This window comes from Phragmites australis, chromosome 11 (assembly GCF_958298935.1).
Source record: "Phragmites australis chromosome 11, lpPhrAust1.1, whole genome shotgun sequence".
Lineage (NCBI taxonomy): Eukaryota > Viridiplantae > Streptophyta > Magnoliopsida > Poales > Poaceae > Phragmites > Phragmites australis.
In genome coordinates, this window is record NC_084931.1 from 24,185,855 (window position 1) to 24,200,563 (window position 14,709).

The 14,709-nt window shown below is 47.8% G+C and overlaps 2 protein-coding genes across 2 annotated transcripts; one reads left to right on the forward strand and one right to left on the reverse strand.

Moving 5' to 3' along the window:
* Window positions 1-759: 759 nt before the first annotated feature.
* LOC133885679 (pheophytinase, chloroplastic) lies at window positions 760-2,887 on the reverse strand. Its single transcript, XM_062325417.1, has 6 exons — window positions 2,428-2,887; window positions 2,134-2,245; window positions 1,855-1,948; window positions 1,585-1,762; window positions 1,431-1,500; window positions 760-1,170 (listed from the first exon to the last, which is right to left on the reverse strand). The coding sequence occupies exons 1-6, from the start codon at window positions 2,778-2,780 to the stop codon at window positions 829-831; spliced, it is 1,149 nt and encodes a 382-aa protein (XP_062181401.1). The 5' UTR covers window positions 2,781-2,887; the 3' UTR covers window positions 760-828.
* A 6,586-nt stretch (window positions 2,888-9,473) lies between these two features.
* LOC133884321 (PHD finger protein ALFIN-LIKE 5) lies at window positions 9,474-14,644 on the forward strand. Its single transcript, XM_062323678.1, has 5 exons — window positions 9,474-9,683; window positions 9,780-9,812; window positions 10,506-10,734; window positions 13,899-14,028; window positions 14,091-14,644. The coding sequence occupies exons 1-5, from the start codon at window positions 9,581-9,583 to the stop codon at window positions 14,370-14,372; spliced, it is 777 nt and encodes a 258-aa protein (XP_062179662.1). The 5' UTR covers window positions 9,474-9,580; the 3' UTR covers window positions 14,373-14,644.
* Window positions 14,645-14,709: the final 65 nt, after the last annotated feature.

The window sequence follows — 14,709 nt, forward strand, 5'->3', positions numbered from 1 at the left end:
AAATCCAAATATGAGAGCGAGCCTCAGTGAGACAAGCATCAAGCCTGGAACGCTCGTAGGTAGTTAGCGATTAACTGCTCCTACCACTAGGCTATCAGCCCATCCCCTCCCTACCCGTCCCTCTTCAACTGACTATCGAACGGAATCACAGCACAAAATAAGAAACTAAGGTCCCATTTAGATATGTCATAGCTTTAGAGTTTCTAACTAGCTAAGAAAATTTCTAGTTCGTTTCACTGTTCTGTATTTGTTGAATTTTAATTGTTAGTTTTTATAATAAATTTTTAGCTTCTTAGCACACTAAAAGCTAGAAAAACTTCTCTCAATCTGGTTCTCAGCTTCTAATTCATTTCAACTATAATCACTTTCGTAGCAGTAAAAAACCGCTAGAAACTACAACCAAAAGCTAACATTTTAGATAGCTTATGATGTTTTTTTCGAAAAAAGCTAGAAAAAAAACGTATCTATTGGGGCTGAATCTTTTTTCATGGACCATCATTGGCAAAAGATGGCGTCGCCCCAGGCGTCATTTTCGACGGTCGATCGGATTAGCGGCGCTCCGTATGGGGGAACGGCCCAGTGAGGTTGGAGGGTGTAGCTTCGAATCCGGCGTGGCTGACGGGCGCCGGAGCATAGGCCCATGAACACGGCGTTGGGCTGAAGCCCACGCGTGGGGTGGATCAAGCGCACCAGGGCCCAAATGTCCATGCACTTGTTTCACTCGCACTTCATGCTCATGTCCACTCCACACGAACAAACGAAGCGAAATTTTAACTTCACTACATACGTTGAAGCGAAGCAACGTACGGGTCCTTTGCAAGCATAGAGTTACACCGCACCGCCGGCAGCCTCGGCCGCGGGGGGCGGGAGGCCCTGCAGCCACGGGAGCAGCCTGTCGTGGACGAGGTCCGGCCGGTCGTCGTGCGGGCAGTGCCCGACGCCCTCCAGCATGTGGAGCGTCACGTTGGGGAGCTCGGAGGGCAGCGCCGAGAAGAACCTCCCCACGGGCCCGTCGATCGGGGTGAACGGGTCCCGGTCCCCCCACAGCACCAGCACGGGCACGCCGGCCAGCCTCGGCATCAGCGCTATCGGGCTCGGGCCCGGCGGGCCGGTCACCGTCGACACGAACGCGTCCAGGGCACCCTCGGTGTCAGCCGGTCCTCTTATGATCTGGGCATGTGTATACATACTTTCAGAAGGAAAAAAAAAGAACTTCATAAATCAGCGATGAATATATCAAATGTCAGTGCAGCAATGGGGTGGCAAATCTTGAAATGCCGATGAATATAGCGGCAAGTCATCGGTTTTCCCACTAATTCAGGGATCCTGACGTGAAAGTAGCGCTAATGTATATTTCAGCTGATGGTTGAAGATAATTCACTAGCTACCTGTTGAAGAAACAGACCGAACATTAGGGGAGAGAATCTTACCTCGACTAATTCATCATCCACTGCCTCTTTGTTTCCGTAGACAGAGAGTAAGATGTCCTTCAGATTGTTCCTGTTCAGTTCAGATGTACATGAGTACCATGTTGTGTGTTGACAGATGAGATCAGAGCCAAGATAACTGTGCAGTTCAGCATGCCTGTCTTTCACGCGCTCGAAGAGTGCTGATGCTATTGGCCGTTGATTCAGAAGGAAATCGACCAGCCAGAGCAGAGGCAAGAGCAACTTGATCCTCCAGTCATCGACGATCGCCTTGTTGTTCATGCCGCCCGCGCAATTGAGCAGAACAAGCCCCCGGACGGCATCTCTTGTGGACTCTGGTTGTTCATCCATTATTAGCAAGCAAATGTCCTGAGTCAGTAGAAAGAGAATTTACAGACATTAGCAAAATGCTATCGTTCTGTCTGACCTGACGCAGCAATGACGCACGCAAGGCTTCCAACCGAGTTGCCGACGAGCACCGTTGGCCTCTTGACGACTTCCTCCAAGAAATCCAGTATCAACTGCTTGAAACAACAGGTACAGCATCGTTTTCTTAAGCAAATTGTTCTTGGGAATCGGTAAATGCTTTGTGCGCAAGTGCTTTAAACAAGATTTCTTCCTACGCAAAACTCATGAGATCAGCTCAATTCAAAGTTTCAAACACCATCCATCTCTGTTCATGTATCGCAGACCGAAGAACGCTTACCTGAGCCCACGTCTCCATTGTGTAAGCAAAACCAGGAGGTTTGTCGGAGGCGCCAAACCCGAGCAAATCAATAGCGTAGACAGTGTAGGATTCAGACAGCACCCCGATGTTCCTAAGAATGAATCAGTTAATACGTGGATGGTCTCTGCAGTCTGCGCAAAGTTCGTCTAGCTCATCGGTCGAGCACATGGCGCGCGTGCACCACCGATCACGAGTGAGCTCAAATAATTTCATCAGGAACAACAAAGACAGGATCTTTACAGGGATCCCACTGACCGGCCAAGGCCCGCTCACCTGCGCCAGTGCGCGACGGAGGCGCCGAAGCCGTGGACGAGCAGCACGGGCGGGCCCTGCCCCCTGGCGAGGTAGTTCACGCGCATCCCTCGCCACGTCCAGGTGGTGCAGCCCCCGCGCAGCTCCTCCAGGGACAACGACGACGCCGGTGACGCAGCGGGCGGGGCCGCGCTGCCGGTGCCGCCGCCGCCCGCGGCGCGCCTGAGGACGCGGCTGGCGGCGCTGGAGCTGGAACTGGAACGGCCATGGGCAAGTGGCGGGACGAGGAGGCGCGTGGAGGAGCGGCAGCGGCGAGTCCTTTGTGCGGGGGAGGAAGAGAGGAGGAGCTGGTGGTGGGCGGCAAGTGCTGCCATATCCACCCCGTCGGCTCCCAGTGGTTGCCGCGGGCGTCTCGTGTTTTACGGTTGCTGCGACCGACGAGATCTGTGTCGAGATTGGTGCGGTTTCCCTCCGTGCTGTTCTTCCTTGTGGTGCTGGAGAGTGGCAGAGTGCCCAACTGTACGTGGTCTATGAATTCGTCTAAGGAGACTGTGCCGCTGGTAAAACAATGAGTCCCTGCTTGGAAGTTGGAATATGGCAAAGCCATTTTTAGATCGAGAGCTTTAATTTATTTAACAAGCAGAAGTACAATCAGGCTGAATGCATTGAGGTAAAAAAATCAGGTTGGTTTCGTTAAGCTGTATGCACCGACTAATTCACTTTAAAACATTAACTGATGAGAAAAAATAAACAAATTCACTTATATTTCTATACTCATCTCGTGTGGGGTCTTTCTTTCTCAAGCCTCATATATGAAAATAGAAGTCAAACTTTGTTATTTAATTATATCCGCTAAGACTCGAATTCGATTTGCATGCACTAACCAATTAGCTACAAAAACCTAAATTGATAAAAAAAAATAAACAATTTACTTACACTTCAACAGATACGTCCCTTAAAAACGAACCTTGCTTCATAGTAGGAACATGAGAATGCTCTTAATTCTTACTAGAATATAATTGCTTTCTTCAAATTTAATGTAAAATTATTATCTAATAGACACGATATGAATTATATCGTTGTTGTGTACCAGTATATGAAGGTACATCATATTGTTGTTGTGGTGGATTTTTTTGATTTATTAATGAATTATATTGCTTGATTGCTGAAATGCAATGGACTGATGAGCACGTCAGATCCAAGTAACAAAATCTAATTGTTGGACTACTGGTAGTAAAAGTCATTAAATTCTACGATTGAAGGGCCATGTAGAAGAACAGGTCTATGATCCTAGTCTTTAGGGACTTCCTAGCATGTAGGAAACCGTTGGTCCTCTAGACCACTCGTTCTCTGTATATGTACAAACTCCTCATGGTGAATACGACTGAGCACTTCAGTCATTTTGTTGTCTTACATGGTATCAGCCGCTTCCTGCTCCATCCTTCCGCTGCCTCTATCAAAGTCGTCTTCCTCATGGCGTCACCCTCCCACTCCTCCTCTCGCAGTGCCGCATCCAACCCCTTCGCCGCTATTCCCGACGCGGACACCCCCACTGCTTCCTCAATCGCCATGATCAACATTCGGGCTCATGTTCCAGTGATCCTCGACATGGACGCCGCCAATTTCCGCCAGTGGCGTACCTTCTTTGAGCTGACGCTCAAGAAGTTCGGCCTGATGGATCATGTGGATGGCACCATTGATGCAGTCCTCATGCAACATGACCCTGAGTGGTGCCAGAATGACTCGAGCATCACCTCTTGGCTCTACACGTCCCTGTCCAAGGAACTGATGGATGCGGTCTATCAGCCCCGCTCCACGGCGCAATCTGCCTGGCAGGCGATCAACAGCCAGTTCCTCGACAACAGCCTCCAGCGTGCTGTCTTCCTGCAACAAGACTTTCACAGTCTCTATCAAGGCGAGATGTCGATCACGGAGTACTGTGGCCGTCTCAAGCAGTTGGCCGACGCTCTCTACGACGTTGGTGCCGCCGTCACCGATCAGGCCCTCGTCATCAACACCCTACGCGGCCTTCATCCTGACTACAGTGGCGCCGTCGCCGTCCTCTCCTCCAAGGTGCCGCCGCCCACGTTCCTCTACACTCGGTCCTACCTTGTGCAGGAGGAGCAGCGCAGGTCCCTGACGCGCAAGATGGCGGCCGCCACGGCACTCCTGGCGGCGGGCTCCTCCACCCCCTCTGCGCCACCTCGGCCCGCTCACCATGGCGGCCACGCTCCTTCCTCCACGGGCGGCGATCGCCGTAAAAAGCGCAAGAACGCGGACGGGCAGTTCCGCAATCCCAGCAACGCCTCCAGCACCGCTCGTCCACAAGGAGGATCCGCTTCTTCCGGGCCTCCGCCATCGTGGGGCCAGACGTACAATCCATGGACCGGCTACGTGCAGGCATGGCCCATGAACCAATGGCGTGCTCCGTCCCAGGGTGCCCTCGGTCCGCGTCCCGGTCCGCCCCAGCCACAGGCGCTGGCTGCGTTCCAGGCGCCCCAGCTCACGCAAGCGCCACAGACCGGTTTCGGCGAGGCCAACCCCTTCGCCATGCAGCACCAACAGCCTCCCCACGGCCTCCTCTCCACCCTTCACGGTGCGCCGAATCACGCTCCGCTCGGAGGACACGGTGGTGATGATTGGTTTCTCGACATCGGGGCCACTTCTCACATGGCCTCTAATTCCGGTATCCTTTCATCCCCTTCCTCCCTTCCTTCACCCTCTCATATCATTGTTGGCAACGGCGCTCCTCTTTCCGTCCAGTCCCATGGACACGCCCTTTTGCCTACACCATCCTCATCTCTTAAACTGAATAATGTTTTGATCTCCCCTCATTTGATTAAGAACCTTATTTCCGTTCGTTCTCTCACCCGCGACAATTCCGTTTCTGTCGAATTTGACCCGTGTGGTTTTTCCATAAAGGATCTTCGTTCCCAGACGGTTCTGCTCCGCTGTGACTCCTCCGGCGATCTCTATCCTCTCCGATGGCCGACATCCAGTGGTCCAGCGCAAGCCCAGGCTCTTCTGGCCTCCCATGACTCCAAGCTGTGGCATGCCCGTCTTGGTCATCCAGGAGAGGACTCTCTGCGCCGCGTCTTAAATTCCTTTGGGTTTTCCTGTAACAAATCCGACAAACATACATGTCATGCATGTCGCTTGGGCAAGCATGTAGGTTTGCCCTTTCCCACCTCCAATAATGTTTCTGCTTCCCCTTTCGATCTTCTTCATTGCGATGTCTGGACCTCACCAATAACAAGCAATTCTGGGTTTCAGTTTTACTTAGTTGTACTTGATGATTATTCTCACTATGTCTGGACATTCCCCCTCCGTCATAAGTCGGATGTTCTTCCCACTTTAATTTCTTTCCATGCTTTTGTGCGAACTCAGTTCCAGCGCGACATCAAGTGTTTCCACACTGACAATGGTCGCGAATTTGATAGCACTGCAACTCGCGCTTTCTGCAACACGCATGGCATCTCTCTGCGCCTCACATGTCCGTATACGTCACAGCAAAATGGACGAGCTGAGCGAGTCTTGCGCACGATCAATGACAGTGTGCGTGCACTGCTGTTCCATGCTTCTGTCCCACCTCGTTTTTGGCCGGATGCCCTCAGCACTGCTACATACTTGATCAACCGCCGACCATGTCGCCCACGCGCAAAGAAAACCCCATTTGAGCTGCTCTTCGGCGTGCCACCCACATATGACCACCTACGCACCTTTGGTTGTCTTTGCTATCCCAACACCGCTGCTACCGCACTGCACAAACTCGCCCCACGTTCGATCAAGTGCATCTTCTTGGGTTATCCAACAACGGGGATATCGCTGCTACGACCCTGAATCTCGTCGTGTACTAACCTCTCGTCATGTATATTTCGACGAGAATGTTTTTCCTTTTGCTCAGGCGCCACCCGTGCGAGCTGCTGCGTCGCCAGCATGTGCTCAGGCTCTTCAGGACGTGCTGGTTCTGCCTCCACCACGTCGTCACCAGGCAGCTGCTGCTCCAGCTCCACAACCTGTACTCAGCACTACTAGTGCGCCACAGGTACACCAGCCGAGCACCACATCTTCCACGTCTACGACGGCTGCGGGCGCTAGATCAGGGTCTACACCGGCTCTACCCGACCTCGTCGACGACCATGCTGCTGTCCAGCAACCTTCAGGCGCTGCCACACCTTCGGTGGATTCCACAACAGCAGCAACGCCATCTGGTGCAGGGCCAACCGAGCCCACTCGGTATCCCATGATGACTCGAGGCCGCCACGGCATTGTCCTCCCCAACCCAAAGTACGCCCACCTCACCACCGCACCGGCGCCGTATTCTCCACCAGGCTCCGTTCGTGCCGCGCTTCGCGATCCGACATGGCGGCAGGCGATGCAAGAGGAGTATGATGCCCTCGTGTCCAATGGCACCTGGACACTCGTGCCACGGCCAGCTGGTGCGAACGTCATCACAGGAAAGTGGATCTTCAAGAACAAATTGAACCCCGACGGAACTCTAGAGCGCCGCAAGGCTCGATGGGTGGTCCGTGGGTTCAACCAGCGTGCGGGCGTCGACTTCCACCAGACATTCTCGCCGGTCGTCAAACCCGCAACCATTCGGACAGCCCTTCATCTTGCAGCTTCACGTTCGTGGCCCGTCCATCAACTCGACGTCAAAAATGCGTTCTTGCACGGCAACCTTGCAGAACAGGTGTTTTGTCATCAACCTGCAGGCTTCGTCGATCAGAGATACCCGAACCATGTCTGTCGTCTTGTCAAGTCCCTCTATGGACTTAAACAAGCGCCCAGAGCATGGTTTGAGCGTCTTGGTGGCTATCTCCGACGCATTGGCTTTGTCTCCACCGGTTCTGACGCATCCCTCTTCGTCTTCAGAAAAGCTGGTCAGACAGCTTATTTGCTGGTCTATGTCAATGATATCCTGCTCACCGCCTCGACAAGTGATTTCTTGGGACACATAGTCAAGCTGCTTCGCCAAGAATTTGCAATCAAGGATCTTGGGTACATCAAGTTCTTCCTCGGTGTGCAAGTTCGACGTGATGAACATGGCTTCTTCCTCAACCAAGCTCAGTATGCTGCCGACATACTTGAACGAGCTGGCATGCTGACCTGCAAGTCGGCTCCAACGCCGGTCGACACCAAGCCAAAGCTCTCCCTGACGGAAGGTTCCCCATTCAACGACCCGACGTTCTACCGAAGCATAGCAGGTGCACTCCAGTACCTGACCTTGACACGCCCTGATCTTGCATATGCTGTCAATCAGGCGTGCCTGTATATGCACGCGCCACGGGACGTGCACTGGGGACTTGTCAAGCGCATTCTTCGGTACCTGCGTGGAACACTCGACGATGGTTTACGGATCTTGGCATCACCGACAACGCAGCTGACTGCCTACTCCGACGCCGATTGGGCAGGGTGTCTCGACACTAGACGATCCACATCGGGCTACTGTGTATTCCTTGGTGACTCGTTGGTGTCCTGGTCGTCCAAGCGACAGACCACGGTATCTCGGTCAAGCGCCGAAGCCGAATACCGCGGAGTTGCACACGCCACGGCGGAGTGCTGCTGGCTCAGGAACCTTTTGCAAGAACTACACGTTCCAATCCACAAGGCCACGGTAATTTATTGTGACAACATTTCAGCGGTGTATTTATCTGCAAATCCAGTTCACCATCGGCGTACAAAGCATGTCGAGCTGGACCTACACTTTGTGCGCGAGAAGGTTGCACTTGGGCAGCTGCGAGTTGTTCAAGTACCAACTACACACCAGTATGCTGATATTATGACGAAGGGTTTGCCAAGTGCATTGTTTAACCAGTTTAAGTCTAGCTTGTGCATTTCTAACACCGATGATGTAACTGAAGGGGGGTGTAGAAGAACAGGTCTATGATCCTAGTCTTCAGGGACTTCCTAGCATGTAGGAAACCGTTGGTCCTCTAGACCACTCGTTCTCTGTATATGTACAAACTCCTCATGGTGAATACGACTGAGCACTTCAGTCATTTTGTTGTCTTACAGGCCAAAATATAAACATAGAGTATAATGCATCGGCATTCAGGCTGCTATGGAAAGTCCTACAAAATGAACAATTAACAATCCCAGAAAAAGCTTGAAAGTAATAACGTACTTACAAAAGTAGCAATGTGAAAAAATATAAGTGGCAAAACTTTAAGAAGTGAAATGTTGAGTTGTTAGTTAAAAGTTGAGTCTCGATGGACGGGCTTGTAACCGAGTGGTGGAGGGAATCGGTGAAAGTTCGATTTACATTTTGCACCTAAAAGATCTTTAAAGTAGATTGGACAGTGAAAAGACATCTGCTAAAAAAATATATTGAGTCTCGATAGACATACATTATGAACGTGATAACACTAGTAGTTTTTCCTCATCGTACAAGAGCTGAAAACACCAAAACTGAATTTGTTACAAAAATACTCAATATTAATTCATAGACGTGATAATAAGTAGGAGTTCGGAAACCTAAAAGCTAGATGAAACAGAAAGAAACACAAATATACACCAGAAAAAAGCAACAGTAAAGAGTTCGAAAGAAACAACGCTAAAATGGAGCCCGAAACAAAACAACAAGGTAGGCATAACCCAAAACTCCCACAGATTTATTTCAACATAAGCAAAACAAAATAAATGCTTCTTGCAATACATGAGAGACAAACGCAAATAGATATGGTGACGATATAAAAAAGAATTAAAGATAAAAGGAAGAGATACGATGACATACTAACCTTGTTTGGATAGTTTTCTAGTTAGTTTTTGTCTTAGTTTGTAGTAGTTTTTAGTTGGCTTAGGAAGCAGATATGACTGGAATAAACTAAAAGCTGAGAAGTATACTTTGATTAGTTTTTTTTTTTTTTAAATGTGCTGAGAAACTAAAATTTTATTATAAAAATTAATAATTAAAATTTAATAGTTACAACCACTTTATTACCTAATCACAAACTTAAAAACACAGCCTATCTAAACGGGTCATAAGTCGCTTCGGAAAAGAAAAAAGAAAAGGAAAAAAACCTCAAATCTTCCTGTAAATGCCCATAACTTTCTCCCCAAATAAAACCTCACCCTTACTGCGAGCGTGCGACCCTGTCCTTCTCCCACCTCGCCTTCACCCCCCCTCCTCCCGTCGTCTCCGCCGCCGCCCTCCTCCTCGCCGGAACCCTAAATGGACGGCGGCGCCGGCGCGCACTACTCCGCCCGCACGGCGGAGGAGGTTTTCCGCGACTTCCGCGGCCGCCGCGCCGGCATGATCAAGGCCCTCACCAACGGTATACGCCTCTCCTCATGCTCCGGATTTCGCCTATCTGACGTATTCGCCGGTACTGACGCGCCTTCCTCTGTTGCTTGTTTGGTGGTTTGCGCAGATGTGGAGAAGTTCTACCAGCTCTGCGACCCCGGTGAGTCCGCTCGATCTCTTCGGGTGTAGGGTTTGGGGGACGCCGACGCGCTCGTGGTTGCTAGGGTTCCGGCGTTCGGTTGCTCTGCTGGGTGCCCCGAAGCTAAATTCGGTGAATCCGCTGGTCTGGAAGTGGCAGCCCTGTACTGGTCGTCGCGTTGTGGCTTCCGTCAATGACGTAATGGGTTGGAGCGTGGTTAGCGATTGGAAGTGTAGATTGGGCGCAAAGGTTGATGGAATTCTCGAATTCGTGAGGGTTTTGCGATTCTTGTGCATTGGTCTGCTCAACTTTTGATTGGTGGTACCTGTCACTGGGAAATATAGGAATTTGTGGAAAGTTCCAATTTTTCGGTGCTGGGAGTCTCCAAATTAGTTATGACTGCTGTTTCGCCGTTGGTTTGTTTGATTTATAGTTGTTTCCACCATAGATGCAACCTAGGGTCCTTACCTGTTTGGAATTAGTTACTACTGTATGTTTTGGTGAAATCAGCAAACCGTTTTTGGTGCCAATTGCACCACAGGATCGGTTTAGAGCATGAGGTTGCTTCATTTATCTTGTCTGTTAGTGCAACCAATTTAACTTTTCTTTGCTAGCCTAGCATTTTCTGCATGGTCCTTGCGCTGCGCTGAATAAATTACCAAGTACTTCAATGCAAAGTTCATTTGTATCTACTAATTCTGTTTATTTGAACAGAAAAGGAAAACTTGTGCCTTTATGGCTACCCCAATGAAACGTGGGAAGTAACTTTGCCAGCTGAGGAAGTTCCTCCGGAGATCCCTGAACCAGCTTTGGGAATAAACTTTGCTAGGGATGGCATGAATGAGAAGGATTGGTTAGCACTAGTTGCCGTCCACAGCGATTCCTGGTTACTAGCTGTGGCATTCTACTTTGCGGCACGGTTTGGGTTTGACAAAGAGTCAAGGTAATGATTACAGACATTCGAACTTTGCAGTTTCCTTAAATTAGAATTTGTCTATCTACAGTTTCATTTCCTTTATTTGCTATATCTGCACAAAGTTCATCAACAGGTCTGTTAGTCTTGGTTAACAGATATGCAAGAACCACTATATGAAATTCCTCATTGGTGCTTTCTGATTCCTGACTGAAAATTTTCATTGTGATTTCTCCTTTGTCAAGGATCAGTTTGGTTCTTAGAATTAGAGTTTGCTTGTGTAATTTGTGCATCGATTCAAATTTCATAGTTGAATTGAAATTGGTCTGCAGTTTCAATTGTACTGTTTGGATACAAAAGAATTACAAACAAGAATTAGGACCAAAATCAATTCTGACTGTTGTTTGCTAGCACACTTTGAAGAATTGTAAATGAACATGTGTACTGGGTAGTGTTTGGGAAGAAGCTCGGCTGTGACGTGGTGACCTTGAACAACGTCATTAGTGCTGGGAGCCCAGCAGTCCCAAGAACTGAGGCGAGCGCCATGAGGAGGCCTAGGGAGGTCCCAGCTACCATGAGCCAGTTGAACGCCGCACATGTACCCATGCCATTGATAAATTTGGGGAAGAAGCTTGCCGCCGACAGACTAGCCAACCGAGAGCAGAGGGTGAAGGAGAGGGTAGTGGCCATCAGAGCACATATACGGCCACCAGCGATGAGGAAGAAGCAGCACTGCCGATGACGAAGAAGTGTCATCTGATTTGAAGCCATGGGACGAGGTGAGGTCGGTGGAATAGTCGAGGTAAGGGCTGTGGCACCAGTGGGTGAGAGATGGTGGTGAGTCGTTAACCATGGTGTGCCATGGAGGATGTGACCCTGATTTAATAGACCCCCTTAAGTGGTTTGTTTGTTTGGATGACCTCTCCTAAGTACATCTCTCTTGAAGGAAAAAACAAATCTTGTGTCGGAAATCTCGGGGTTCACTCTTGTTTCCATGTGTTGTTGTCATTCTAAAAAAACAGGTATTAGATGCATGCCATTAATGGTTTCAAATAGACATGACCTGCATAATATATAAAAAGCCAAGGAACGGTTTATTCACTAACATATAGTATAAGCATTGCATGTGCACTTCCATGGTTTGTATTGCACAGGACTGCATTTTACTGCCACAGTTGTTAGTTTATTTATCTAGTATTAGCTCATTATATTTCTACAATGAATTTTATCTTCCTTGACCTTTAGCTGCCTAGCCCTACTAGGCGCTTGGTGACACCATACCACCTAGCCGTCTAGCATACCTAGACCCACCTAGGCGGTCGCCTAGCCCTGCCTAGGCCCACTTGATCGCCGATTAGGTGCTAGGCACTGGTCTGCAGCCCGACTACTGCCTAGGGGAACACTGCATTTCTTATATGCTCCCCCTGGTTCGTGTAGTTTTGGACATCAGACATTGTATCCAGTACACATCTTTGACCATTACTTTTCTTATTATAATAGTTAAAGATTGTAAAAAATGTTATAACTTGGAAGAACATTTGATGATAAATCTACTAATATCATTTCCACATGAAATGTCTTAATACTTTTATTTATAATTAGTGTCAAAGTTTATAAGATTGAGCGCACATTCTATGGCAACATCCTACACTGAAAGTAGAAGTTATAGTTTACAATTCTCTGTTTCCATGATTGGCTATTGAGTAGTCATGGTTGAGTAGAACGAGGCAAATTTTCTATCCTTGCCTCCTTGGAAATTGGAATATGGAATTTGGAACACCACAGTCCACATGTGTATGTTTCAAAAGTGCAGCAATATACTAGAAGTTACAGTTGATATTGCCTACTTGGCATTTTTGCGTTACGTATTGAAAAGGGAGAACTGCTAAATTTGCTACTGAAATTTGGAAATAGAGAGCCAAGGTACTGATTTTGTGGCAGTTTAGGGGAAACAAGTAGCTGCCAAAATTTATTTTACTGTTGTAGCTAAATGCAGAGAGGGATTCAATTCTAGTTTTGATTCATGTTCTAGCATTAGTGTGTTATTAGAGACACTTTAATGTCCTAATCCTAAGAGTAGAAAATTTGTTGCTAGTGAATTTTTCCAATACAAATTTATTTCACTGAACTCAAGCACCATTTGTAACAAGGCAAGATTTATTTGAGTGGACTGAATTCAAACGAAGCTAGACCCTTTTGACATCGTACAACTTCTGTACAAACATCTATTGATGGGTTGCAGTCTGTTGCTCTACTTCAGAATGCATTTTCTTGGTGTTTTCTTACTCAAAGACAACTTAGTTCTTTGGCTTGCACTTGGTTGTGAACCCTTGCAAGATGATTTCACAATTGACTAAAAAGGTAGTTGGACAATGTGAAAAAGTGTCGAGTCTCAAATAGATGAAACTTTGATGGGCCTCCTTTTGACTGTGAAAACATTAAACATATCAGACTTTTAGCTTTTGCCAACATCTTGATCAGGAACCAATAGCAGATGATTTAAAGTAACTTGAACCTTTAGTCTCTTTCATGATAGGAAAAAGTCCATATGACCCCCTGAACCGTGCTCCAAAGTGTTTATAGCAAAGAGATTGAATAAAATGTATGAGATGATTGCCTTTTCACTTGTTTGAATTGATCATGTAATGCATTTTCTCTACTTCTGTTTTTGAAGTTTCCTGCTCGACTCCAAATATTATTGTTTTATCATAGCCTTAAAATTTTCTTACTTATTGTTCTCCATACTTTATATTAACCCCTTATTGTGTGGGGACTGGAGAGCATCCATTCCACAAATCTGTTCTTTGGGAGAGAAGCTATATTGTTATCTACTGGATAGATTGGTAGATATGACTAGAATGGAGGTTTTCTTTTTTGCACTGTTACAATGGAATATGTCTAGGTGATTATCCAATTTTAGGAAAATATATGGACTCGGAAATATCAAATATGGAAGGGTAACCTTGATAAAAAAAACAGGAAACTGTCAGGTTTTTGCTTACCGATGGCTTAGCAGGATTCAGTAAGGTGAAGGTCCCCTTAGTAAACAATAGGCAGATTCTGTTAATTAGCTCCATTACTGCTATCTGGGTTCACCGGTTTAGAGCATTCAGATTACTATGTGTTCTGTAGAATAAACAGTTTCTGCTGCTATGGATGTTTGAAAGCATGTGGTTTGTGTTTCACTTACACAGGAGGCGACTCTTCAGCATGATAAATAACTTGCCCACGATATTTGAAGTCGTGACTGGGGCTGCCAAGAAACAAACGAAGGAGAAGGCCCCTAACAGTACAAACAAGAGCAACAAACCGAGCTCGAAAATGGTTAGTTTAGACACTTATCATGCTTGCAGTATAAGCATCGCTGACAATTTTATCTGTTTCAGCCATCAAGACCCGAGTCTCATTTGAAGGCGACAAAAGTGGCGGCACCCCCCAAGGAGGATGACGATGAGAGCGGTGAAGACTATGGAGAAGAAGAGGAAGAGCGCGACAACACATTGTGTGGATCCTGTGGAACAAATGATGGCAAGGATGAGTTCTGGATCTGCTGTGATAGTTGTGAGCGGTGGTACCATGGGAAGTGCGTCAAGATCACACCTGCTCGAGCAGAGCATATCAAGCACTACAAATGCCCAGGTTGCAGCAACAAGAGGGCAAGAGCATAGCAGGCAGTGCTGGGGCGGCTCGGGATTGAATCAAGTGCCAGATCGTCGATGTCTGCAGATATGGTCTAGCTGTCTAGCTTGTAGACTTGCTTTTCATTTCAAATGAACAATGTTAATTCACTCGTGCCTCAGCAGCTCATGTTGCTCCGGCTTAATTGTGTTTAAATTCTTAAACCGTTGTTGTAGTAATACCAGATTCTCTGGTGAAGCTGTCTTGCAGACATGTGATGTAGTTCTTGAACTAAAAGACTTGAAAACTGACCGTTTCTCCATTGCTAGTCTCGTTCCAGTGTCGCGTACTTCCTTTTCTTCTATGGTGTCACAATGAAATGGGATT